The sequence below is a fragment of the Epinephelus lanceolatus genome, chromosome 8 (assembly GCF_041903045.1).
Source record: "Epinephelus lanceolatus isolate andai-2023 chromosome 8, ASM4190304v1, whole genome shotgun sequence".
NCBI lineage: Eukaryota > Metazoa > Chordata > Actinopteri > Perciformes > Serranidae > Epinephelus > Epinephelus lanceolatus.
This window is the reverse complement of record NC_135741.1, coordinates 2,220,374-2,248,275: the sequence shown is the minus strand read 5'-3', so window position 1 is coordinate 2,248,275 and position 27,902 is coordinate 2,220,374. Positions and strand designations below refer to the sequence as shown.

Here is a 27,902-nt window from a genome sequence, read left to right as displayed (position 1 = left end):
CTCCAGGGCTGGTACCTGCGGTTATTCCACAGGCTAGTTAATAACATGTCGGGCAGGAAATCCAAAGTGTGGGATCATTTTGAGAAGGTGAAGGACGAACCCAAGGTGATATGTAAACTCATCTTCATAGGTCGACTACAAACATGACGTATCATCTGAAACATGGAAGTAGCTACATGCCCATTAGCCCACAGCGTCATTAACAGGCGGCTCGCTCAGTGTGTGACGTGCACTTGGAGATAAAATATAGGCCTATATTAATGAAGGTTCATTAGTACGGTTTGTATTTCTCTGTAATGTAGCACAGTGTTAACAATGTTACTGACACTATTCTTTCTCACACCTTCAACTCAAACCACCAAAATATATCATTTAATCATTACATTCATATCAGAAACATGCAGGAGACTAGTCCACTGATGGACCCTGATGAGGACTGTTGGTCCACTAGGAACATTCAGGGGCAGCCCTACAATACACACACACACACACACACACACACCACACACGGTGACGAGTATAAAGGAAACAGGAGACAGGAGGAAACAGAGAGACTGAATGGGTCCTTTGACTGATGCTGCTCTCAGCCAATCAGAGCCTCTGCCCCCTCCTCACAGTTGGGCTCTGTGATTGGCCGACAGCAGCAGAGACACACAGTGAGGGAGAGAGAGAGAGAGAGAGAGAGAGAGAGAGAGAGGAGAATAAGACAGAAGAAGAAACTGTCAGAGGACGCTCTGCTCTCACCTCCCTCTCTCTCTCTCTCTCTCTCTCTCTCTCTCTCTCTGTCTCTCTCTCTCTGTCTCTGCCTCACTCACCCGTGTTGCTGTGTTTCCTGAGGAGAGAGAAGGATTTAATACGATGGACCTGCTGCTGCTGCTGCTGTTCACAGCGCAGCATCATGGGAGCTGTAGTCTGCTGTGCGGCGCAGGAGGACAGCTGATGAGCCGAGGATTGTGGGAGATCAGAGTTTGGAGATGTGAGCTGGTGGACGAGCGAGGCTCATCAAACTCTCTGTCTGTCTGACCCTCCTCCTCCTCCTCCCCCTCCTCTGCAGCCTCCTCATCTCTGCTGCTCACCTCTTCCTGCTTCTTTCTGTCAATTCTTCAGCCTTCATCCCTCCATCGTCATCCTCAGCCTCTCAGTCAGGATGGGCTGCCGTTTCACTCGGACGAAGGTGAGTGACCGAGCTGCAGGTGTGTTTGAGCTGAGAGAGACAGAGGAGACGTAATGAGATGTGATGGCTGCTGAGATGACCTGCTCCCTGTTAGATTACTGTAGACATGCATCACACACACACACACACACACACACACACACACACACACACAAACGCTAACCCAGATAGTACCAGTGAACCCAGACAATGACTGAGGGAGACGCTCTGATGACTGAAGGCTAAAGGCTATTAACTCTGCGTGTGTGTGTGTGTGTGTGTGTACTGGTTAAAGGAAGACCTCCCCCCCAAAGCACCATTTCTATATCCGTCACTCCCCACAAGCCTCAACTGTAAACATAGGATCCAAAAATGGAGGAAAGTCTTGATGAATTGAAGTCATTGGGGTCCACCTTTAACAACAGCAAGACTGTATCAAAACATCTGTTTACAAACTCTCACACAACTCGTGCAGTATAATCCAAGTTTCATTTATCCAGTCGTAGGCTCAGTGCTGCTGTCAGCCCTAGAGTGGTCTCCTCTGGTCTGAATCAGGGACTCATGTTGTTCCAAAGTTGTATAATTGCCTAGAGTTGGTTCGTGTTCTCACGGCAGCATTTACAAGCGGACCAGATCAAATGCCTTGTGTGAGAAAGCTGCTCTTGATTGGTCAGAATTTCCATGTGGGAAAAATCCAGGAAGTAAAGCAAACGTTGAAGAAGAGTACACTTGCAAGATAAATGTGACACTTTCTAATGTCACAATGGAGGGACAACTACACAGGTTGATTTTAGCGCTGCTCATCGTGGACTATATTGCTGTCATTGTTCATTTTAGTCAAAGCATACAGTTTGAAAACGAGGCGCGGCTCCAACTAGAAAACAATGTTTTGATGCATTGGATGTGCTGAATGTGCATATTAAGGCAGTACAGGAGGAGGTGCACATTAATAATCCTCCAGGACTGTAACATGCTCATGTTTAACCCAAACAATGTGTCATGTGACTGCAGTTGCTTCACATCCAGGTCGGAACACCTTCTCACCACAAACCAACCGCACCAGAGTTCCTTTGGAACCGGACTGAGACCACCTCTTCAAGAAGGTCTCAGTTGTTTTGGTGCACATGTGAGTGTGATTGCTGTGTTCACACATGCACAAACAAACCACACTGAGGGGGCAAATGAACTTGAGTTTGATTGAACCGACTCTGGACCAGCAGCTCCCAGAGTCCCGCATCAGGTCGGGTACCCAGCAAGTGACTCGCAAATCAGCTGATTCACAGGTGGTGTTTCGTCTTAATATTATTTCCCACTCTGGCTCTGGGTGGAAAAAAACAAGGTGCAGGTGTTCGATGATAAATACATCAAAATAAGAACAATTTAATTTAACATTTTAAAGTTTTAATCATAGACTGTAAAAATAATGGACGTAGCTTTGGTGACGTCACCCACTGGTTTGTGGACTCCCGTTTTAAAGCCTCGAGTTCGGCATTTTGGCCGTTGCCATCTTGTTTATCAGAGCAGACCTCTCATCCAGAACCATATTTTGGTGAGAGGGTGGAGCTGTGGAGGAGCGAGGGGTGGATCTGACTGAGAAGCCGAGGACGCTATCAGCAGACGGCCTGTCACTCAAAGCACATATGCATGTATATCACATGCTAACATGTGAGTTATATAAAAATTCAGCCCCTGTCATAAACGTTGAAATTAGCTACACTGGGCCTTGTGTCGTCAGGTCAGGTCAGGTCGCAGCACTAATTGCTCATATGTGTGGTTGGGGGGCAGTTGTGGTGTTGCAGGCGCTGTCTTGGTTTAGGAGCAGGTCTAGAAATCAGGCCTGTGATGGACTCGGGCAGCTCCTGTGTTCAGCAGATTCAAATTACTGTTTTTGTCAGCAGCGTCTGGCTTTGAAGAGAACACATAAGTTTCACTCTCTCATCATACGACAGGATAAATAAGACTTGGATCATACTGCACGAGTTGTATCAGAGTTCATAAACAAATGTTTGATACAGTTTTGCTGTTGTTAAAGGCGGACCCTTTGACTTTGACAAATTTTCTCCATTTTTTGGATTCTTCTTCAACAAGAGAATAATAAGTTATTGTCACGATATAAAGTAACACAGGCTGAGTCCACAAATGGTAATCTGGGGGGTGATGTTGTCCTTTAAGGTTAGGGTAAGGGTTCAGGAATGTATTATGTCAATGAGGGTCCTTCATTATACAGTTAAATACCCAGCTGTTAATTTCAGGTGTTTCCATTAAAGACTTTGACTTTCATGTGTGAGGTTACGGTTCAGTCTGTTAACCTTCACTCTTAAAACCGTCATCCAGATCTCTCCCTGACTCTGTGTCTTCAAAGGTTTAGACTCTGTCAGGTGTTTGTGGAGTCGTCCAGTGTTGATCCTTCCGTCTGTTGATCTGCTCTAAACTGTGTTATTATGGATCCCACTGCTTTTCTTGGCAGGTCCAACCATGTTGTCATCTGCTAGTAACCATGACCTCTCTGCCCTAACTCTAAGCGTCACCAACCTCATCATATCTACCAGCCAATCACATCACAGTAGGGCGGGACCTGCTAAGTAAAGCAGCTTGTTACATAAGAGCTCCTCTAAACTCCATTTGTCTGTCAAAATTTTGTATAAAATATTTCAAAACAGAAACCAAAACAAAATGACAGCCTGACATCCATTAACTGATAAGTAACAATGGCAGACACATGCGGACCACCGCTTCCACCCCCAGCCGCTCCAACAGGGAAATCAATTGGCAAAACAAAGAGTATAGCAGAAAAAGCTAACACTGAGAGAGAACTCAATGCTGCAAGAGCCAAACCTCGGGTCAACATCGGCTCTGCTTTCAAGCGATGGCGAAGACTGATGCAGCTTCATCCTGAGCTAAAAAGGGACGAGATGGTCGCAGAGTTTCTGCTGGACGAGTATTTTTAGTTTGCCTCTAATGTAAGATAGGCTATAACGTTATATATGACAACACAGCATCCAGTCGCTAATGGCTAACGTTAGCCTACTGTAGCGTAGCCTCTGAAACATTAACGTTATCTTCCTTGTGCGTTTCCACTTACTAGTAATGTTAACGCTACTATCTAATGTTAGCACTGTAACCTTATTCTAAAACTCATCAGTCATCACTGAGTCCGGTTGAGTTTTAAAACTCCGGGGTTGTGTTTGACTGTCTTGGTTATAACGTTACACTCGCTCTCCTCTTCCGTGTATGTAATGTTACCTTGCCAACGCCTACGTCTATCATAGACGTAATGAGGACGTAATGGAGGAGGGGGATGGGACTTTGGAGGGAGGTGGAGTTGTGGATGTTCAAATTTTTTCTAAGTGCTGCGTGAAATGCAAGAAAGGTAAGAGTAGCTCTAAGAGAAGGTGAGATTTTAATGATTTGTGACGTAAATGTCTATTTTATTTTCTGTCGGCTTTGCTGACAGACAGCCGGCTAGCTGCATTAACATGCGGAAACATAATGCCCATTGCCCACCATGCGATCTCTGCTAGTTAGCTAGCTGCTCTACACTTCGTGGCAGGCGGGCAGGAGCAGCGCCACTCAGTCAATAGTTAGCTACAGATACAATGTGCCCATCCTCCGGTCTCCCCACAGGTAGCCCCTGTGACTTTATTTTGAACCACAAAAGGCTTTTAAAATAGTTAAGTATGTCAGCACCACCAACTGTGCTGAAGCTGCTAACAGTGCTAACAGAGCTAGTTCTACGGGGGTTTTGCTGCTAACAAATAAAGCTTGAATTAGGGGTGAGCGATGTGGCCCCGAAAATAATATCAGGATATTTCAGGGTATTTTTGCAATAACAACATTCTTTGGCAATATGACAAATTAGTAAAAAATATATATTATTACTTTAAGAACATAGAATTACAACAAAATAAATGATCTAGTTTTATAGTTTGCTTCAAATCTTCAGTAAAAACTAAAGAAAAATTATCTCTTGTTTCTTTAGTTTGTGAACAACAACAGTAACTCAGAGTCAGATTCTGTTACAATATTTATGGTACAACCAAATCAAATCTACCACTAATTACACATTTAAACAAATGTCCCCTGGGATCTATATATATAAATCATCTCTAACCATCAGGCTGTAACCTGTGACAGGCTGTTATGACACAGTCACATATATGGAGTTTATTCACGTAGGTTTCCATCACCAAAGAATCAGAGAGGAGAGGGAGAGACGCTGTGCTGCTGCCAGAGGAGCCGCTGAATGAGTTCCCTCTGAGCGCTAAGAGAAGGAAAACATTCAGGACGCCACACTTTATTCCACACTACTGAAGCTGCTCCTCTTTCTGGAGCCACCAAGGAGTCAGGAGTCATTTTGCTTTCAGCCATGCTTGTTGTTGCCGTGGGTAACAGTATGACATCAATATGTCAACAAGTCGAAATATCACAAGTATCACAATATGAATTTTCCGTATCATATTAAAAATGACACCAGCATTATTGTGAACGAGGTGATATGGCACACAGACTTCACCTGTACGTGCTGAGGCAGATATTTCAAGGTAATATATACCTTTGTTATGAGTCTTAAATATTCGTATAATTAATCTAATTATTGCCAAAATGCTGAATGTTTCTGTTAAAAAAGAGAATGCAAGACAACACATTTTAAGCTCTCTAAAATCAGTATGTGGTTCCAATAAACATCTTGGACTTTGAGCTGAAGCTGATATTGATCTTTATATTTGACTGTACAGAGGACATTTTAAATTCTTTAGAGCAACAACCAGCAGAGCATGACTTCCTGTGGTGAATAATCTGCAGCAGAGCAAACAGATTGCTCTCACAAAGCAAAGGCGGAGGACAACTTGGTTTATCTGCTTTGTTTTTCTATTTGAACACATTACGTGGAGTGCTACAGCCTCGCTTCCATAAATGAGTCCATCACTGAGTTTTTCTTGGACAGTGTTTGTTTGTTGCGTGTTTGTCCTGGTTACTGAGCACTCCTCCTCATTTCTGTCTGCATGTTACAGCGCGAAGCCACATCTCAGTAATTGATGTCTGTGGATCTTTTCTCCCTCGTGCTGATCAGTGACGTACAGCTCCAAGCTTAGCCGTGTTTTCATTAAGCGCCACCTTTCCTGGCTGAGCGCCTCGCTGATCAAAAGGCTCGACCGGCTGCAGTTCGACGCTCCCTTTAGACACGCAGAACTGAACAATCTGCGGCAGCGACGGCAGGACGGATGTTTCCTGGCACACATTCACCTCTGAACACTGGAACACACGATTATCCGGCGTGTCAGAGGAGGTTTTATCCCTGACCCATTGATGCTGTGGTGCACGTAAACAAACACCTTCTCAGATGACCTCCTGTAGCGCACACACAGTTGAGGGCCTCTGACAGGCAGGACAGAGAGACGAGGGAGATCATAACTGGATCTGATGGCTGCTGAGGCGACCCACTCTGTGAGACGGAGGAAGACGCGCGTCACATAAACACACAAGACATGAGATACAGTCACTATATATACCTGTCTACATACATAACATCACTTTATATAGAGATGAGAGAGGACGGCAAACAAAGGTCTCTTGATATCAGACAGAGCTGTCGACCTGTTACACTCTGTCTCCATCTTCAGTCTGACTTTCTGTCCACTCTAACTGGTTTCTGTGAGGGGAGGACGATTCAATTCACCCAATCACTAAAGACTCGAGTATCTGCCTGGACCTAACGTTTAGGTCTAAACTGATGCAAACATACTGGTTTTGCTGGAGTTTTTAGAGTACAGCAGAGCAAAGTCAAAGCTAAGATGATGGGCAATACTGAGAAGACCTGTCGATTCAGAACAGCCTCAGTAGGAGCGTCTATCTTCTCTAAAGCGCTCGCCATTGTTGTTATTACTCCTTATTGGTTTTAGCACATCGCTCAACAACAGCTTGACAGTGACGCTGGTCGTGCTCATGGTGTTGATTGACTAACTGTTGGTACCCCTGCGGCACTCACTGGACTGTTTTTTTTTTTACTTTATTTCACCCGTGAGGCCGATGTTTCGCAACACGATGCCAGACGAATTAGTCAGTTCTGTAGTGTGGGCAGATTCAATGAGCTGGGTAGAAACAAAGGCACACTCTGAGAAACACACAGTGTTGTTTATCCAGCAGCAACCTCCGGAGTGAAAAATGAAACCAATGCAGGAATTTCAAAAACTGCAGTTCCTCTAATGGCCACTTGAGGCTGGCTCCAACAGCGAGTCAGTCCCCACAGACCCCAATGGTAAAACTTTACAGCAGAAATAAACATGTTTACAACCTGGTACAAAAACAAATTTGGTCTCTGTACACTCTTAACCCAAATTAGTTAACTTTACTCGCAAATCGCATGGAAACCCGTTGCATTATACCACTTTAGTTTTTACATTAGCTAAAACTAAATAAGTCAAGTTGTATTAACATAGAACTTTAGTTTTTACACAAGGTGAAACTAAAGACGTCATGTTGTGTTAACATATAACCTTAATTTTATGCACTAGGCTTGATAAGTACGTATTAGTGTCTAATATGACTAGTTATTGCAACTTATCATTCATTACAATTAATGTATTTTATTCTAATTTAATTCGCTTTTGATTTTTAAGATTGTATAAAAACATTGTTTCAATTAAATTGTATGGAAATGAAGAAAATAAACAATACATTTAAATGTTCCAATGCATTTTATTAAAAAAAAAAGCATAACATCAGCTCCAACTTGTTTGAACACTGTAAACCCAGATTTTGTTTCTAATTAAACTCCAGAGTAATCATTACTAATTCTTTCATGTTTTGTAAAAACATACTATCATTACTAAACAACATTAGTTGTTTGTACTATTTCGCTGAAAGATTCATTCCACTAATCATGTTAAGCAGAGATAACTTGGTGTGTTAACTTTTTGTAAGAAGGGGCTAGTCAGCTAAATGCTAAAGTAAACTTAGGGATAAGTTTACTTTAGTTTAAGTTTACTTCTTGAAATGAATGAACACCATGCACTTGCAAAGTCAGCTCAAACAGCAGACAGAAAAAAACTGCGTCAGCAAGTTATCTCTAAGTTAGTCTGAGTGGGCGGAAGTTCGCTGCATAGATCAGCCTCTCATTGGGCAGAACAAGCCACCCGCTGAAGTCCCGCCCTACCATCTCCGGTTGCAGTTTTCAACACGTCCTTTACTAACTTTTGCGGTGTTTGATCTTGCAGGGATGTAGCCATTTTTCTGCCATGGTTCGCGTCCTGTAGGTGATATTTTTGTGGGCGTGTTACACCAAAACCTGTTTCCCCCCGGCAATATTTTTGCAAGCGAACCGTTGCTGTGGCACCGCGCAGAACGATTGTGGTTGGTTGAAAGAAATACAAGCAGCCAGGGCGTTTTTTTCTCCAATCTTAAAGTGAGAGCTGGCCCAGCCAGACCTTTCTTTTCTTGAGAAAGGTCTGGTGAGCGAGACTATCTCTAAGTTTACTTTAGCATTTAGCTGACTTATTGTTAACAGACCGCTCTTTTGGGTATTAAAATTCCCCACAAAGATAACTACAATAGTTATTTCACATTCTAACCATTCCTCTTGCAGCTTCACGGTCTGCCGCCGCTGTGCAGGTCCCACCAAGTGTAAAGCGTGAAATGGACGCACAGATTAAAAGCAGCTGGCCTCGTCACGTGACAAACAACTAATGTTGTAAACATGAAAGAATTAGTAATGATTACTCTGGAGCTTTATTAGTAACAAAATCTGGGTTTACAGTGTAGCCGATTTTAACATTTATGACGACTGTACAGACTTAGTTTATTATTATTAGTTTTCTTCACACTGAGATACAGGCCTATTGTTTTTAAAAAAGTTTTCTTACACCTCTGCTGTTGACGCAGATAAAGTGAGAGCTGGCAATGGATTATGGCAATTTGCTGATATGCATTTTTATAGAGGTATTTTAAGAGTATGATGTTATTCATTTATCTTTTTGTGTTTTTCATTGCTACGTTGGATATAATGTTAATTTGTCTATGTAATATGTTGTATGTTGTATTTCTATGGCTGCAGTACAGGTGTCCCACTCTGTGGGGGTCAGGACCCCCAGGATGGGAACCAGTGGTATATACAGTATATGTATGTACGTGTGTGTGTGTGTGTCTCTGCATGTATATATAGTGTATATAATGTAAGATTATCTAAGAGTTAGAACAATGTATTAATAAATCAATAACACACAGCAGATGAGGCAGAATGTGTTATTTTATAACATGAATTTAACTGCTAATTAATTATAATAATGAAATGTGACTCTTTCACACACCTTCACGTAAACATTACAGAGCTCAGGAAAAACAAAAATGTTCTCAAATACAAAATGTAAGTGTGTCACCATTCTGTCAGCTCAGGACATAAAAGGACAGCTCACGCCCTGAAGGACATTCTGTCATTATGTCTCCTGAGTGTCAGTGATGACGGGACTATAATAGCGGTGGTTTGTGTCGTAACGTCACGTGAAAGTTAAGATGCAGCGAAGTTAAAGAGACTCGGTCGTAACAGCAGCATGATGTAGGTCAGGATTCAGCAGCAGCAGCACTGTGACCCCTGGACCAGCACTGGAGTCTTTACACTCTCAGTGCACGGCCTGAGGACACACACACACACACACACACACACAATCTGGGAACACAAACAGACATTATCAAAAGAAAAATAAAACAGGCACACACAGATACAGAGAGACGTGCACACACACAGAAACACACCAGTTCATACATGTGGAAACCTGCTTCACACAGACATACATGCACTAACACACACACACACACACATACATACAGAGCTACACAGAGAGAAATCAGAGTGATGTGATGTGCTGTACCCTGGAGGAGTGTGTTGCGCTCGGCTGCACTCTGACAGTAACGCAGGCTGATCTCTCCTCTCCCTCCTTCTCTCACAGTTTCAAGCTTTTGACTCAATTTTCACTCAAAGTGCAAAACTCTGCAAAATGCGACACTCCTCGTTCTCAGCACAAAATCACGGTCAGCATGCAAAATTAAATTAAAGTGTCAGATGCAGCGAGCTTTACAAAACTGTATCAGAGTATCAGATCTGATCCTGTGAATTATACTCACTGCAGTTTCAAATAATCCACATTAAATCAAACTAAAGACTTTCAGACTTTCAATTCGAGGTGTTTTAAAATAATGTGAACACCACAACAGTCTACAAGTAAAAACAAGTCCACTGCTGTTTAAAGGCCCTGACACAACAAGCTGACAGTCTGTGAATATCTGTCACACCACTGGTCCTTGCTGGCTGTTTTTAGCCCTTTTGGCTGATTCAGCACGTTACATCAGCGACAGCGGAGCCTGCTGGTGAGTGAAATCACTCTGATTGGCAGTTCAGCTCGGTGCACGTGAAGTGCAACGTCAGTGACTTCAGTAACAAAAAGCCAAAGTCCAGAAGGGGTGCGACCAAAACAAACTTGTTCTCTGTGTAGGGTTGCAACAGAATGATATTTTTTCAGTACGATAAGCGTCTCAGGAAATATCACAGAATTTTTATTATTATCAGTTAGAATGAGTCTTATAGAATACAAACAGAAGGGTTATTGTTGGTTGAACAAATATTTTATTACTATAATTGAAACTTGAAACCATTTTCTTGATGGAAATTTGTGTAAAAAGTCTTTTAAAAATAACTCAAATAAAGGCGAGATTCTCCATCCTGTTTTTTCAGCATTGTAGATGAGCAAATTTACACGCCATCATAACCATCAACTTTTATACCTTGAAAATGGTACATTGCTGCAACCCCTTCCACAAGGTAAGCTTGAGCTCTTTGGCAGAAACGTCTCCTGATGCTTTGTGTTATTATGTACGGTAAATACGCCCTGTTCTTTCAACACTGGATTGTGTTGTTACTGTGCTAACTGGCCAGCTAGCATCAAGAAGCTCCTCTGATTCCCCTTTTTAAATGACAATTACAGACGACTGCCGTCTGCTGCTGTGGAGAGCTATTTCTTCTCACATAGGCGCAGAACGTACCTGCTGGTTGGTTGCTGGCTGCAGTCTCTGCTGTGTGTTCATGGTCAACATTTGGCTGAGACACAAGTGACGTGAGGCGACGCAACAGTTGGCTTTCATTGCTGCTAGTTCTTTGAAGTCGGTTTGGTGTGTCTGGACCTTTAGACACAAGAAAGTTAACAAGTACATGGGTATTTCTGAAAGCAGGTTTTTCCTCCTGCAATCCCCAAAAAAGTAAAAGAGTGCTCTGAAAAAAGTTGCTGGGCACGGTGCTTGTTCTCGAGGTGGCCGCATGCCGCAACATATGTTTGCCCCTCGTTGAGAACAACTGAAAAAAGACGCTGAGAACATCTGACTTTAATGTAACGGGGAAATACATTCACAGACGGGTCAAATAACTCTGCAGTAGTCACTGGTATTTATCAGCTCTGATTAGCAGTGATGGAAAAACAACACCTACAGTAATTCTAACCCCCTAACCAGCGAGATGCAATGACGCACCACCACAAAATACCGTCCATCTCCGCCCAACCAGCACTCAGACATCGTTTCAAATGAGTCTGTGTCGGGTTTGAAAGAGAGGCTGAATAAGTAAGACATAAAAAGATGTAACTACAGTAGGGTTTTCACAGGCCTCCGTGCTGCTTTCCACTGTTTACTAACCAGTTTTCCAGCCTGTCGGTGACTTCAAATGTGACACACCAAAAAAAAAAAACGACAAAAACAACCCCACACAGAAAGGCATACTCGTCTGCTGCAGAGCCATGTGCACAGCTCTGGCCTAATGGCAAAGGGAATGATTATTGCCTATTTACTTCCTGTTTGTGTCTCTCACCTCATCCTCCAAACCTACTGAAGATGTAAATCTTTAAGATCTGACAAATATGAAGACTGTATTTGCAATGGGACGGCAATGGCCCTCATATATAGTTTCATTGTTAAAAGATGAACACCTGCAGCCGAGGTGAGAGCTGAGGTTTTGTCTCAGAGAGGATCAGTGGCGATCTTCCATCTCGGCTGCTGAAGCTGAATGTAAATGTTTGATGTGGAAGACGCGAGCGGAGGAGCACACTTGGTTTATTTGTCTCTGATGAGAGGCTGACAGGAAGTAAGGCAGCAGAGCAGAACGATGTTTCATTTGATTGTAAAGAGGTTGACAGTTTGACATAAATGGGTGGTGGTGCAGGACTAACGGCTCTGTATCGCCTGTGGATGTACAGTACACTGTACATCCTCATAGGGCTGCTGGGAAGCCTAGAGCCACTGAAATAATGGCGGCATGTTTTCGGGTTTTGTTGCAGCGGATAGTGAATGATTATTATGAAGCTGACCAGAATGAGATGCTTTTTAAAAACAATACTCCAAAGAAAACACCATTTTCACAAATCTGACCTTCAGACCTCCGTGCCAAAATTCATAAAGTCAAAGTAAACTCCATCTGTAATGATTAGAACTTAAATAATAAAACTAATTAAACTGTCACATTATCCTTCTGACAGAACCATAGCAAAGTTAGATGCATCAAAATACAGCTGCCATTCAAATGTTTGATCGTGCAATTGAATATTTCAGGGTGAAAGCCTGACACTCTCGGTATGTACAAAAGAAGATGTGACTCACTTTCCACTTCACCCGAATCACCCAGCTCACGCAATCTATTTTCCTCCTGAATACTTCTGAATCTGCCAGCCTCAACAGTCAGAGGAAGAATACGAGTTTATATAAAGGTCTTTGCCTCGCTTATGAAAGTGAGATGTAACATGAATCCTATGTGTCCTGTGGTTGGTTAATACCCACACATGTCCTTCAGTTTTTCAAAACCAAAGCTTATTTCCAAAGGTGTTAACACATCATCATTATTAATGTAAGTTTTAAAATGATTCACATCAGTTGTTCCACACTATGTGTCATGGAGGGTCAAGGGTCGACAGAATTTAGCACAACAGCAGCTGTTTCCACTAATTAACACACCTTCAGTCAGAACAAGAGGAAGTAAATTTCAGCTGCTGTTTATCTGGAATAGAAACCTGCAGAGTGTTCTGTCCTGATCTCCAACTTACACTAAATGGCTCGGTCTTTCATCTTTTTATATAAAGAGAGTGTGAATCATATGCCACGTTATGTAACACAATTGTAGTCAGGCATCCCAAAAAAGTTAGAAACCAAAGAATTGACTGACCTTGTATCGGAGACTAAACTCCCACTTTGCCACTGCACATTTATGCTGCCTTAATCCTTCATCAATACCACAAACAACACCTGAATGCTGCTCAGTAGAAGCAGGATGATATGTACTGTAGCATCTCCGATCTTTAAACCAACCTGCTCCTGACTTTCTCTTAAAAGCTACATCTTTGAAAAACATAAAAATGAGTTCTTCTCACAGATGAAGCAAAACTGCAGCATGTAAAAATATAACTACTGTGTTGCTGTACATGTACACAATGTGGACCATGAACATTTTTTAACCTTACAGTAAGCATTCCTTTTCAGTTCAAACTGAAAAAAAAAAATCTGTTCCCTCTCACCAGGCCAAGACTCGTGAACCATCTCGTCACCGACACCGAGAGGAGCTGCACTTTGTGGATGAGTATGGCCAGCCGATCAATGTGCAGGTGGAGGCGAGAAGGGGACATGGTCACAGGAAGCGGCGGTCTCGTTGTGCCATTGAGTGCCAAGTCCCGACCGAAAGACACTGGGAGGCCTTGAGAGCCATGGGACTGATGGATGGTGAGGGAGGCCAAGGAGATGGATACAGTGCAGGGTAGGTAGGCTGTGTGATGGGGGGGCAAGGCCTGGGGGAAAAAAGAGGTTTGGGGTGAAGAGGTCACGTTTTAGTTTGTGACAATGACAGATGTGATTGACGGCACAGCAACAAGCTTGTCAGTTTTTAGTAATGCTTTTTGTATTTGTGGTATTTCATGCCACGACTAATAATAATCATAGAAGATTAAGAGTTAGATGAAGCTTTGAAAAGAGTTAGAGAATAAAAAACTATACAATTGTAATGAGTTTTAGAGTGGGTAGATGGCTGGGTCGTTAACTGTTGGACCTGGGGTAAACAGTTTGGATTTAAGTAACTTGGTAAAGGCTTGCAAACAGCTGGGAGAAGCATAAAAGAGTGGAAATAGGGTTAAATGTTGGACAAGTGTGTGAAAGGGATAAAAACTTGTGACTGACAGTTTTGTTGTTGTTGTGTGGCGTGAGGTAAACAGATGGGATCAGGGCAGAGAGTTTCACATCAAAATAAACATTTGAGAATAGGGCAAACTTCTGAGACAAAACTTTTGACCTGGTAATCCCTGAAAACATGGTATATGCTCAGACACCAGCTGGTACAAGATTAGAACGGTGAACTGTAACTGGGAAAAGAAGTTGGGATAGGTACTGAAAACATGGAAATGGATAGAAGTTTGAACATATGGTGAAATTGAATTTCCCCTTCGGGATTAATAAAATATACAGAATTAAGATTAAAATTAAATAACAAAAATTAAGTTAAATTAACTCTAGGAAAGGAATAATGGGTTATGACTGTGGGTAAGAAGTTAGAATGAGGGGAATAAATGGTATCTTGGTAAGTGGAGTGAGAACAGGGTAAAAATCATGGATAGGTCAAGGTTGGGAAAGGAAAGAAATATGGTATGTTATATTGTGGTAAAAAACAAACAAACATTGGGAATTGGCTTAAATTTGGGAACTGTGATTTAAGACTGCTATCTGGGTTAATGCTCGATAATGATGTCAATAATTGTGAAATGGAAAAACAGCTGGAACAGAGGTCAGAGGTTTGGACTGGTCAAAGGCCTGTCCCTGCAGTCATGGTTGTAAGTGGGGCACAACATTGGAAATCTGTTGAAAACTCTGGGACTAGGGTAGGACTACGTTTGGGATTAGGGCAAAGGATTGTACTTGGGGGTTAATGGTGAACAGTGGGGGTAAATAGTTGGACAAGGGAATTATTTTGGAAACAGGATGAAAGTTTGGAGCTAAGGTAGAAGTTCTGGGATGGAGAAACAATTTGGGACCAGAGTGTAAAGTGTAAAAACAGGGAAGAATTTTGGGACATGGGTAAGAATTTTGGAATGGGTGAAAAGGGTTGGAACTTCAGTAAAAGTTGGGAATGGCCCTAAGTATGGATGTTCCTGATCCCGATCCAAGTCATTTAGTATTGAGCATACCTGGCCCGAGCCAGGTGCAGCTGCACAGTGCACACTTCAAGGACATTGAAGTTCTTAAAATCAATCCATTGTATATGCTTGACAACTGAAAAGCTCTGCAATGCATTAAGAAAAAAAATCCTGTATCCAAGCTGTTCCTTACTGTTTACTTATTCATTTAAAAAAAGAATAAGTAAACAGGGGGGAATGTCTCTGTCCTTTAAGAGAGTATCCTCCATTGTTTGTTGCTTCAGTGCAGCCTTTGCCTGAGTTACCCGGATGAGCTGTAGTTCATTCAGTGTTTATTTTCATCGTTGTGCGTAGTTTAGGCTACATTAATATAAAAATCTTGCGTACTTTTTGCTCCTCAGGGTTTTGTTGCACTTGCAGAGAGAGGTCAGTGTGGTTGTCGTCGGTTCAGCACCACTGCTTGTCTCTGTCTCTCCCGCAATTTCGTTGTATATGTAGCATTTTTTGTTCCTGTGCAATGATAATAAAGGCTTTCTATTCTATTCTATTCTATTCTATTCTGATCCGCCTGCGGGTAGACATCGTGCACCATAAACGCACAAGACTTTCACACTGTAATGGAACCAGTGCTCATAATATTGATTAAAAAAACATAAATAAACAGTCTCATACTGAGTTTTTTTTGTTTCTCCACGGGCAGGGCTCAGCTCCTGCTCAGTTGAGTGGAGGAGAAAAGGAGAACAGAGAGTTGGAGATGGCTGCACTGTCAATAGAAACACCAGTGTGACAGCTGATGTTAAAGAATCGGATCCTCTATATAGCTCAATAAAGCTGATCCCAATCAGTTAAAAAATGCCTTGATCGGCCCTGATACAGATCTTTGAGATCAGATCGGGACATCCCTCATCTTAAGTGTATGGACTGAAGTGAAAGGTATGAAGAGAAGACCTCTACTTCAGCCCATGGATGACTCAAATGGAGGGACAGTATTTTTTCTTTAAGGTTCAGTTTGCAGGGTCAGCATTATGTTGCATCGAGTCTCTTGGCACGTACATAAATATTCATGAGTGGAAGGTTGTTCTGCTGAGACAGCTGTCAGTGCAACACATGCTATGATTATACATGTGGATGAAGACTATAAATATTCATAGATACATTTACATATCATGGCTCATACCTTTTCCATTTACGCACATCTGAACCGTAAATAGACCTACATGCTCTCGTCCTTATAAATTGTCTTTGACATAAGCTCTTTATAAAACATGACATGACCTCATCACTTCCTCTACACAGGCCATACTACGGTCACGTGACCATGTCACCTGACCTATACCCTGCCAACAGTCACATGATGATGTCACCTGATGTCTATCCACCCAATGGCTATCTGCCCAGATCATCAAATGACCAGCACCCGGGTAACAACTACCTGCCCAGCGTCTCCTACAGCTTAGATCACCTGGACAGACTGGACTACCAGGTGACTTATTCTGTTCTATTCTGTTATGTGCTATAAAAGTAATACATTTAGACTAATTTCTATGGCGATCTCTTTTCATTTTTAGGGTCCAGACATATTGCCCTACCAGCCGAACTCAGAGAGCTGTCTGATTGGCTGCTATAACACAGAAGAGATGGAGCCAAAGAATTTCCCCAGACAGGTGGTTTTCAGGGATTTGCATTCCTACATTTTCATTTCTCAGCAGCTTCTGTGCCCTCGTTTCCTTTTTGCACGTCTTCCTCTCTTCTGCTGCCTCTCTAACAATTTCATTATTTCGTTTTTTGTGCCTCTCCACCGGTGATAGACATGACCGGAGGCATTATGTTTTTGGGTTGTTCATCCGTCTGTCCATACGTGTCGGTTCGTCTTATTATTGTGAACGCGATACCTCAAGAATCCTTGAGAGAATTTCTTAAAATTTAGCACAAACACCCCCTGATCTCAGTGATGAACTGATCAGGCAGTCATAGGTCAAAGACTGTGACCTTGTCTCTCTCATTCTTGTGAGCTCCATATCTCAAGAGCACCTTTAGGATTTTTTTTCAAATTTGGCACAAACCTTCACTTGAATGAACTGATTATATTCTGACTGTCATAGATCAAAGGTCACTGTAATCTTGCATCTATCTCATTCTTGTGAATGCAATATCTCAAAAACGCTTTAAGAGATTTTTTTCAAATTTGGCATGAATGTTCATTTTGACTGAAGAATAAACTGATTAGGATTTGGTGGTCGAACGTCAAAGGTCAAGGTTACTGTGACATCATAATATTCTGCAGAGAACACTTACCTGGTGATAACTCAGCATCATATTTGAGGGAACAGAAGGGGAGACATTTGGTCAGATACTGAATCAGTGACACTAGTTTTGAGTACCCACCTTTAAACTGTGCTGATTGTATAGATCTTCTGTGTGTGAAGCGTATATGTTTTTGTGCAGTTTACATCCATGTAATCTGCACAAAAACATAAATGCTTATTTTATCCTCGTAAACTTTGCATGTTCCCTGATTCTGTGCATCCTTTGCACTTGTCTAATAACGGACCTTTACTTAAATTCAAATAATTTTTCTCTTACTATCTCTTCAGTCCGACTATCGCCCTCCTTGGCGGTCTGATCGTCTTCTTGGATACCTTCCCCTCAGTGAGCTTGACAGCGGGCTGGGATGTGGCCCTGACAGCCCACACCACCGGGTGGCGCTCTCCGAGGCTGAAACAGATGCCATGTCATCATTGCCGGGTCACACTCCTTCCTCCCAAGGCTCCTCCTCGTCCTCTGAGTCGCTGATCTCCTCCGAACCCAGTGACTCTGGCTTTCACAGCGTCAGCACTGGGGAGCACAGACGGCTGCATAAGATTCATGGAAGCCATGCCCACCGACAAACTCACCATCTCCGCTCAGGCCACTCCCCTCGAGAGCAGAGAGGACGCTGGGATTTGGAGTCCATCCCTGAGACGACTCAGATGACTCACTCTGGAGCACCTCAGCCGTCCCGCTGCAGTGTGGGTAACAGCACGACCACAACAGTACACTTCCACAGAGCCGAGAGGAGTCCCACCTTACCTCGCAACCGCTCGCCACCTTCCCCTTCCATCGGTTAGTAAAGCTCAACAAATATTTCCCTAAACTATCCATCTAATGCCCCAATCTACAGAGTCTCAAGACAAGAAAATCAGAGCATTCTTTATCCAGAATAGATATTGGTCCTGAAAAAGGAGCTGGACATAAGCAGGCAGAATTTTTGGGAATCTTTAAAAACAAATGTGTGAATATTGTCTATTCATGACGTAATGAGATTATCAGGAAACATACGTAAAGGTTTGCATGTGAGTATCTATATTTAAGACTTGGTATCATTAAGAAAAATTTGACCGCTTTCTCAGCTGGTATTTGGACTCAAAATTGCAAAGTACTGTGAAACAAGGAACAAACTTCCCAAACAAGGGGAGTCTGATCTGAAGAGCCTGACACTGAGATCACATTTAGTGATCACACTGGATCCTGAAAGTTCTGCTGTGTTCTCAGCTGTGAAAATTCACGTGAGGGATGAACATGAATGCAGTATTTATCAAAGGGAAAACATTTTAATAAATCCCATTAATCTGAGCAGTTGTGTGAAGCATCAATGTCTTTGTGGTCTTGTTTAACACCAAGGAGCTACAGGGCCATTGTTGAGACCATTGTGAGGAAACTGTCAGGTGTAAGGGTCAAAGGTTGCACTGTTTTGTACTAAAGCACTGCATGGAGAGTTTTCTCTAGCCGCAAGGAGGTTTTATTGTATGAACGGGGATTTATATATTTCAAGATGTGATGCAACACTCTGGACCTGTTTATGTCTTTCTGTCTGCAGGTTGCCGTACTGAGCCCTGCCAGCGGAGGGCGCTGTGGTTGGACCAACAGCAGGGAGGAAGCGGGACGATAGAGGCTCCAGGGCGGAGTCGAACAATAACAGATTTGAGTGAAGGACAGCGCCAGCGCAGGGCCAGTCACCCCAACATGGCAGATCCAAACACTCTGAGAAACAGACTCCAGAACAGCCAACCAGGAACAGCCAGCAACACGCTGGGGCCGAGGAGCAGGGCCAGTTATCCCAGTAGCTGTCACCCCACCAATCATCTCAGCATAGACAGAACCAGTCTGACCAATCATCAGAACACACTGAGAAACAGCCAGGGCATGAGCCCGAGCAGAGAGGACTCCCTTTCTAAGAGTCCTGGATCAGGCTCCAGCGGGGCGTCAGACTGGCGTGGCTTTCAGACTCTTGGGAGTCGCACCAGCAACCCAAAAGCACCCTCTGTTTCTTTCTACAGCACACTGGGCGCCCCACAACATAACCCCCACTCTCCACCCTCTCCCCGCTCCAGACTATCCAATCAGAAGTCAGTCAGGAACCAGCTGCTCAGAGCCCGAGCTTACCGATTGGCCAGGGAGCGCAGTGAGGTCACAACAGACGAAGAGGTGCGCGGAGAGGGGGAAAGAGAAGGTGAGGAGGAAGGAGAGGATGGCCGCTGGGCGGGGCGTTACTGGAACCGGACTGAACGGAGGCGCCACCTGGCGATATCGCGTCAACACAGAGAGAGGAGAGGAGGAGGGGAAGAGCAGGCCGGAGGACTTCAGGGGTCGCTGTCGTCTCAGACGGTGCTGGAGCTGAGCCACATGAAGCAGAACCGCCTGAGGAACAGCAAACTGCTCGATGATTGGACAACTGTGGAGGAGCTGCTAACTCATGGGACACGAGTGGAGAGCGACAATCAGCTTTGTCCCAGCCCTCTGTTATCAGTTACTACTGTCTGACTGGGACGACCTCTGACACACAGAACCACTGCTGGTTACTGCTGACTGATCCAGCACTCAGGCCCAGATTCATTACAGGCTCGCATGGTGTCCGCACTGAAATGACCAAATCAGAAAGACAGCCTTGTGAAATTGTCCCGACAGAGGCAATGGTGACGCATCTATCAATTACATATAATTCACATCATTCTGAGCCATGTCAAGAACACACACAATCCACAAGCTCGCTTAACAACACTACCCTGTAAGTGTTTGTAGTGAATCTAGGATGTTTTCAAAGGAAGAGTTTGCACACACAGACAGTCGTAGCCATTCACAGTCTTGGTGGAAACAAGAAGATGGTAGATGTTCATAAAGACACCGTGTTTATTGTCAGTCCTTCAGCTGACTCCAAGAGTGCACAGCCTCCAAAGTCACAAAACAAAAGTCTACTTACGTGCTCTGAGGGTTGGGTTGTTTGCTAACTGCTCATTAGCTCAAGTAATTACTTTGAGAACTGAAATCTAGATATTTTTTCAAGAATGACCAGAAACTAAAAAGTGAGGCAACCAGAAGCATTTAATTAACAACATACAGGATGAGAAACTTTTGAATATGGAGTTCCCCAGGGATGGCATTTTTCTGTATGCCAATGGAGACATGAGCAGCACACTGGTTCCCTCATCAAAAAGCCTATGGAATTTTTCAATTGGATTTTGGATTATTGCAAAAATTAATCTCTGTGGCAAACAAACATTTATGATACACATTTTGTTCAGCAAGATAATCTCCACAAATGAACACCACTTTAATGATTACTGAAGCCTAAATGCAATCACCAGAAGGTAAATGCTAACGTTAGGCTATAAACAAACTACACTACAGTCACATGACCCTAAACCACTACACTAACAAGAGTGAGCCATGTTCGGTGCAGCGCGTTGATGTTCTGTGGTCTCATGTAGCCACTTGTTAGCAACTGCCTTTTTAAAGACATAAAATCTTAAAAATTCACAGTGGGGAACTGACCCTTCGCTAAGCCTCTCCCTTAATCAGTCACTGTCCAATCCTACGTTAGCAACCGTGTGTAGCAACTGGGAGGTCCGTCAAGCTTTCAGCAGAAGCTAATATGCCAAAGGGGCGTGCGTACGGTAACGTTACCTTCAAGTCTGACACCTGATACCCAAAAAGTGTCAAAGGTGTTGTTGAATTTTTCCCCTTCCCCAAGCCCAAGACCCAAGGAACATATGGCTAAAACAGTGTGGAAGACCACACGAACAGCTGAATCCAGCAAAGATCAATAAAAACACCTACGTTTGTTGATAGTTAAGATGCTAACGTTAGCTAACGCTAGCTTTGTGTGCTAGCTGCTCTCCCTTTGTCTGCCCCAAGGAGGGAACATAACTCAACATTAACTTAAATTTAAACCATATATCGACTTATCCTGCTGTACAAGAACATTCTTTGTCCTTCACGTGAAGTGTCAAGACGTGGGGTGCCTGACGCTTGCATTGCAACTGGTGAGCTGCTCCCTCTATTTTAATGTTCTCATGGTTTATACTGCCAGCAGATGATATTGTGAATGTAGCTCTCACATGCAAATTCAAGACCTTTCTGTTGTCTTCTCTCTGATATCTCCGAACAGTTTTTACAGAAATTTGATGTTATTTCCTTTGGAATATCTCTCACTGATATTGCTGGACCTCCATATTTCTTATGCTAGGAGCGAAAGCTTGACGGACATGGCAACAGTAACTAAGGGGGGGCGGGGCTTAGCAAAGGGTCAATTGACTGATGTATTTTATGTTGTAGAACAAAACATGAGAGTCTCTTCAGCTTGTGCGAACCACAGACCTCATTTCAGGCATTCAACAAAAACTCCTTAAAAAACCCACTGACTTCGAGATGGGGGAACCAGAAGTGCTAAAATACTGACTCATTTCAAGGATTTAGGACTTAATCCAGGGGCATGTCTATGTCAACAGGCTGGTGAGAGAGTGAGGGAATCAACCAAATGGTCAGTGGGTACATTTACATGCACACTGATATTCCCCTGGTATTCTGAATATACAATTTTCTGAATTTACTACGGGTCATAAAAACAGCTTATTCCATTTAGACATTTAGGTGTTTTTCCAAATTTTGCATTTTCCGATTAAGACATGAGAGAAACACAAATATAACAAGTTTTCATGTTTTAACAGCATTATTTGGACGTGTATACAGGGCATTCAGAATATGCATCGTAACTGTGGTTTTACTGCAGTTTGTAAAACATGGCGTCTTGTTTACAGTCGGCTCTGTGTGTTGTACACAAACCAACTTGCTAACAGTTCACAGAGTTCATAGAGAAGCATGCCCAAAAGAAAACTCCACATTTCTGGCCAGAAGCAGAAACACACCTGTGTTTAAACATCGTGAAAGACTTTGGTACCAACTGTTTTTTGGATATGCACAAATATCACAACACTGACCTTTTTAAGAAGGTGGTTTAGGGAATGACAGTAGAAGGCTGAGCTCACACTGTCCAACAAGTCCAGCACTGATGGAAAACTGTGAAAAAAGTCTTATTTTGATCAAAAGACACTAAGTGATAAGCAGCTCCAGCCATTCCACTGTTCTGTATTTTGACTTGATAGATGTTAGGACACGTTAATTGGAATATTCATTTTCATGAGCGATGTAAACAGCTTAGTACAAATTCTGTCTTTTTCGGAGTAAGGCCAAAAACAGAATATTTTGTGCATGTAAATGTAGTGACTGTGAAGTTGTAGAAACAAAACAATGAGCTAAAAGATGCCAAAAGCTGTGTAGAGCTGCAGACCTGGTGTAATCCGTCAGTGGGTTTGTCAACTAGTGTCCTTTTTGTGTGCATTGTGTCACAAATGGCTAAATTGAAGTGACAAGGAGGGAGTCCACAAGAGATTTAGCACACTCAAAACAAACATGATCTGTTAGACTAACATTAACTCAAATGAACAAGGGAGTGTGCAGTCAGTAATGGGAGCCATGCATGGATGCAATGTTTCATAGTAGAATGATTCGAATGATATCTTACAAATTTGCGTCCCATATGTCCTGAACATAAAGTTATATAATTAATGTAAAGTTAAGGAGGTCAAGTTTGGGCAAGTAAAGTAATTGTGGTGAGGTTTAGGGAAAGAAACAAAGTGAGGATGTTCCTTTAAAGTGACTCAGAGTTCACACGGTTCTGCACGTGTCTCCAGGGTACAGTCCAGGGGAAAAGTTTACAGTTTTGTGACCCATGCACCACCCCAACCTGCCTCCTTACAAGGCCAGTTGGGGCTGCTTCCTTGTTTACTCCCCTCTGTGCATTAGTCTTGTGATCGCAGCCTTTCAAAAAAACAATGAGATATGTGCAAATTTGGTTGCGTTGCTTTTCATAGGAAAACTTACAGTTTATGAGAACAGCCTAATGGCCGTGTGTCAGGTGTGTTCTGGAGGTGTCAAAGGTGCAAAACTAAAAAGCAATGATGCAGGGTGGATGTGTGTCGTAGGACAGGAGAAAGCAAGTAAACACATGTGGTGCTCTTCAAAGTCAAGGATGCTTCCTTGGTAGGACGGGTCCTTCCAAGTCGGGTCCTACAGAGACTAGGCAAGACTCCTTCCTAAAGCATTCAGTGAACACAGATTGGAACAGGCCAGTGAGTGCTCAGGTATGTCATTGAAGAGGCCCCGCCTTCAGTTCTGGCAAGTTGTGCACAAAGAACTGTGGGTACTTCATGCCTGCTGAGTATACATACATGCATCCTTGAAAATTATCTGAAGGGAGGTTTCGTTTATTGGTAGAATTCGAAGGATCCTTGTCAACGGAACAGTCCTTCAGCGGGATTCAATGACCTTGAAAGCCATTAAAGGATCCTTCCTTGACTTTAAGAAGCACCAATGGAGCCGCTTTTACAGTCTGAAAGGTCCAGGTGAGCTTAATCAAGCCAACGACCCTCCAACATCAGCCACCTGCCTGATGAGGTTGGTACCAGGACAGCCTCTAAGACAGCGGTAGAGGCATCATATTTGCAACAATCTATGCAATGTTAAAATGAAAACATAGCTTTAGGCCCTTAAATACTCTGAAATGGAGAAAATTATCTTAAAGTCCCCCTTGTGGACAATGAGACAACAATTTGAGCGTCATGAATCTCTTTCAAAAATTTCAATTTCAAAATACAGTTACAATTGGACTCTGTAGTCGTAGTGAATCTGGATCTCAGTCATTTACTGTCTGAGAGGAAGTTCAACTTTCTTGTTGATATGTCAGATCCTGGAAGTGTCTCTTTATATGGATCAAGAACAACGAGAGAACTGAACAACGTGGCCAAAACTCTTACTGCAGCTCAGGAGGAAAATTACCATCAGCTATCCAGAGAAAAGGTTGAAATGAACGACAATCAGGAGGAACTGATTTAATCTGAACTGAATTTAAACCAACACCATTGTCTGAAAGAAAAACTCTAATCCAACGCTACAGAGAAGAGTTTCTACAGGTAGAGGGACACTAAAGGGGTGCATGAGCCTCTCTGCAGCGTTTACAGACTCACTAGGACTGGTCGTACTCTTCACACATCAGACTGCCTGTGACGCATCTGAAATATCACACGATCGGTTGTGTTGCCTTGTGGAAAAGTGTCTCCATCTCCTTTTCTGGTTTTACTGCCTTTGTTTCTGTCTCTGTGCCATAAAACATAAAGGTCGACCCTCTGAAATTACAAAACTAAGGGGAGGCTGTGCTCGCTGTGAGCTTGTTGTCGGCACCTTTATGATCAAACAGCCTCTAAATCCACACTCTTTTCTTTTCCAGTCTCCACTTTCACCGGTTTCTCCTGGGTGGTTTACCGTTTTAATCTCACACAGACTTGGAGTGTAAATAAATGAGACGCTATAGAGAGGGCTCATACTGTAAGTCTCCATGCAGCACTGTGTGCAACTGGGTTTCTATTTCGGAAGACTTTTGTTTGGTTCCTAGCATTCTGCTACATCTGGTGATTGTAGCCGTCTGAAGAGAATTTATCCTTCTGTTTAACAAATGAAGGTTGGCCTGTTCTGTCATAAATCAGAAATCACTATAAATTATCTTTGAAGGAATAGTTTGACATTCTGGGGAAGACGGTTATTCACTTTCTTGCTGAGAGATGAGAAGACTCAAATGTCTGTTAAATATGAAGCTTCAGCCAACAGACCATGGATGTATAAAGAGACCTGGATATACAGCGCTGAAGGCTCTCATTACATTCAAATGTTTTGTTAAGGATTTTTTTTAAATCTATAGAATCTAAGCCAAGTGTTAATTCTTCTATAGCCCCTTTTACTGTTAGTAACAGATATTTTTGGTGGGCGGGGCTTAACTGGAGGCAAAACAGTTCTCCGCAGACATTAGCTAGCGCTAGCTGACAAGTTGTGTTGTCTTGTTTTAGACGATGGAGGAAGATGATGTGAGTGGTGCGTTCAGAAACACTCATTGTGAGTGTGGGAGCGCACTCTGACACAAACTGGAGCGTTGATAAATTGGGAGCGCTGTCTGAATGTAGCGTTGGGTTATCCAGAGCAGCGCACTCTCAGAGTGGCAGAGCGCACTCTGGACACTCTGTCTGTGGAGACGGAGCAGCAGAGCGCCGAGCGGAGTGAATGTGTGATTAACTTAACCGTTGGTTCATTCATGTAGAAATATAACGCTGCGTTTCTTCCACCAACAGGGCTCTCATTTTAGTGTAGAGCGTCAGACTGAATTTACCAACGCACCATGTCAGGTCACTCACTCTCCGGGACCGCCAGTGTTACTTGAATAAGTAAACACTGACCAACGGGACCAGACTGGCCGACCCGTATGCTCTCACTCAGTGGATGGATGATGTCACAGGAAGCCAATCTTACAAAGGAGGACCACACTTGTTTGTTTTGCTATGGAAGCTAACGTTAGCTAATGTGCTAAAAAGTTAGCGTTGCAGAGAAATCCAATATTCCTCTTAATCCCTCCCCAGTTTGATGAGGTGGACATGATAACCCTTAATACACATAACCTTATTCATCCCTACAACAGGAAATACTTTTTCCCTAACCTGATATGAAGTGTGCGCTGCACATGTGAGCATTTTTGATGATGGCCTCCGTCCAGTCCTTTGGTCTTATCACATTTAACCATAGTTGTCTTTGTTTTTGTTGACGGGCAGTGGCGGCTGGTTTTGAGCCATGACTCCTTCTATTCTGGCTCCCAATAACACAACAAGACAAACACATTTTAACACTCCTATGGAGCCTACAGCCCTGTGGGGGAGAGGCAGCTGCACCTCCAGCTGATAACATGACGTCATCATGACCCCGGCCCTATTTGGGTCTATTAATGTGCGATGACCTATTTTGACCTATTTAATGGACCAATATGAGAGTGGTATCGATCTTGTCATTTAAAGAAGCAAAAAGCGTTATTCACAAAATGTCAAACTATTCCCTTCCCTTTCAGTGGACGACATGCTATACTATGACGTGGCGTATTAACGAGTCTGCACGTAACTATGTTTGTGTTTAGTTTCAAAATGAAACATCAGCAGCAAATTCAACCAAATGCTAAAATTTTTTCATCTTATCCAGCTTGTCATATCGCCAACGCTGAAATTCAGGACGTTTTTATTTAACAAAAAAATACAACATCAGATTCTTTGAAATCACCTGATTCTGTATGTGAGGAGTGACGCAGTACCGGATCACAACAACAGGAGTCCGTCAGTCTCATTAACTGTTAGAGTGATTACACTGGTGACAAATCACATACACGCTACGAGCCAGTATGGGTGAGAAATGTTTATCAGGGTTCAATGTTATGATGTAATAATGTGTTATATAATCAAACTGTTCAATACAATTTTGTTAAAAATAAGAAAATGTCCATTTATTTTCATATTCTGTCAACGTTCAGAGGAAATGATGAAATCCTGAGGACAGTTTTCAGGTCATGAAGTGGGACTCGTCAAATGAGGCTATATTTTTTTTTTTCTAAACTATATGTGTGTGCATGTGTGTGCGTGTGTGTGTGTGTGTGTGTGTGTGTGTGTGTGTGTGTGGTCATGCAAGTGAGAGAATATAAAGTTTGATACTGAATCATTAGTAGTGTTTAGCCAAAGATATTGTGTAACTTTGGTTTGTGGACAATCTAGAACAGCTCTCACTGTACGATGTTAAAGTATATTTTATAATCATATTAGTTTTATATATATACTTTATCCTTTATTTTGCCTTCAGTAGATTACGTCTGCTGTTCACCAACATCCTGCTATGCTAGTGTACGTACGTTGATGTTAGTGTACAATCAACTGTTAGCATAAACAAGCTTTATTATTACAGTCTAAACCTAGCATGCTAACTCCTGATTAGCACAGAAGAAGCATTTCAAGGATTGCCTAAAGTGTCAGAAGTGCTTAAGTCATTGTCCTGTATGTTTATTTTTGACAGACTGTGCTTTTATTTTGACAGACATATCTCAGAGGAAGAGATGCTCTAAAGCAGTGGTTTCCAACTGGTGCAGCCACGGAGTCCAGATTTCCCCTCAGTCATTAATTCAAGGTCCACACAGATTGGAGATGTCCTTGAGCTAGTTTGCAGTCTCCACTGGTCACTAACTCTACAGCAGAAAACAGCACTTCAAAATAAAAGCTCAGCGCAGGAAATTCACCATACCTCAAAATAGTATGTTTTTTACAAACTTGACATGTTTGCGAGTCACATGTGGTCCAATCAGGATGGACCCACGACCCACCAGTTGGGAACCGCTGCTCTGAAGCTACACACTGTCTAATTTGTTAATTAAAAAGTGGATAGAGCCA

At 42.7% G+C, this 27,902-nt stretch overlaps 1 protein-coding gene across 2 annotated transcripts; it reads left to right on the top strand.

The window, feature by feature from the left end:
• The first annotated feature begins 719 nt into the window (after positions 1–719).
• Positions 720–26,964, top strand: LOC117258073 (uncharacterized). Of its 2 annotated transcripts, none has more exons than XM_033628544.2 (6): positions 720–1,174; positions 13,693–13,925; positions 16,588–16,774; positions 16,860–16,955; positions 17,886–18,393; positions 19,148–26,964. In XM_033628544.2, exons 1-6 carry the CDS (start codon positions 1,148–1,150, stop codon positions 20,089–20,091), a joined length of 1,995 nt encoding a protein of 664 aa, XP_033484435.1. In that variant the 5' UTR covers positions 720–1,147; the 3' UTR covers positions 20,092–26,964. The 2 variants fall into 2 exon arrangements, with proteins under 2 accessions (XP_033484435.1, XP_078025844.1); XM_078169718.1 differs by lacking the exon at positions 720–1,174 and adding an exon at positions 10,827–10,961.
• The last annotated feature ends 938 nt before the right edge of the window (positions 26,965–27,902 follow it).

Bases quoted from the DNA above. Each gene is read 5' to 3' on its own strand.
- LOC117258073 (XM_078169718.1), top strand. From the start codon at position 10,932: ATGGTACATTGCTGCAACCCCTTCCACAAG. The intron at 10,962-13,692 runs GTAAGCTTGAGC...CCCTCTCACCAG, and splicing joins GCTGCAACCCCTTCCACAAG to GCCAAGACTCGTGAACCATC. The intron at 16,775-16,859 runs GTGACTTATTCT...TTTCATTTTTAG, and splicing joins TGGACAGACTGGACTACCAG to GGTCCAGACATATTGCCCTA.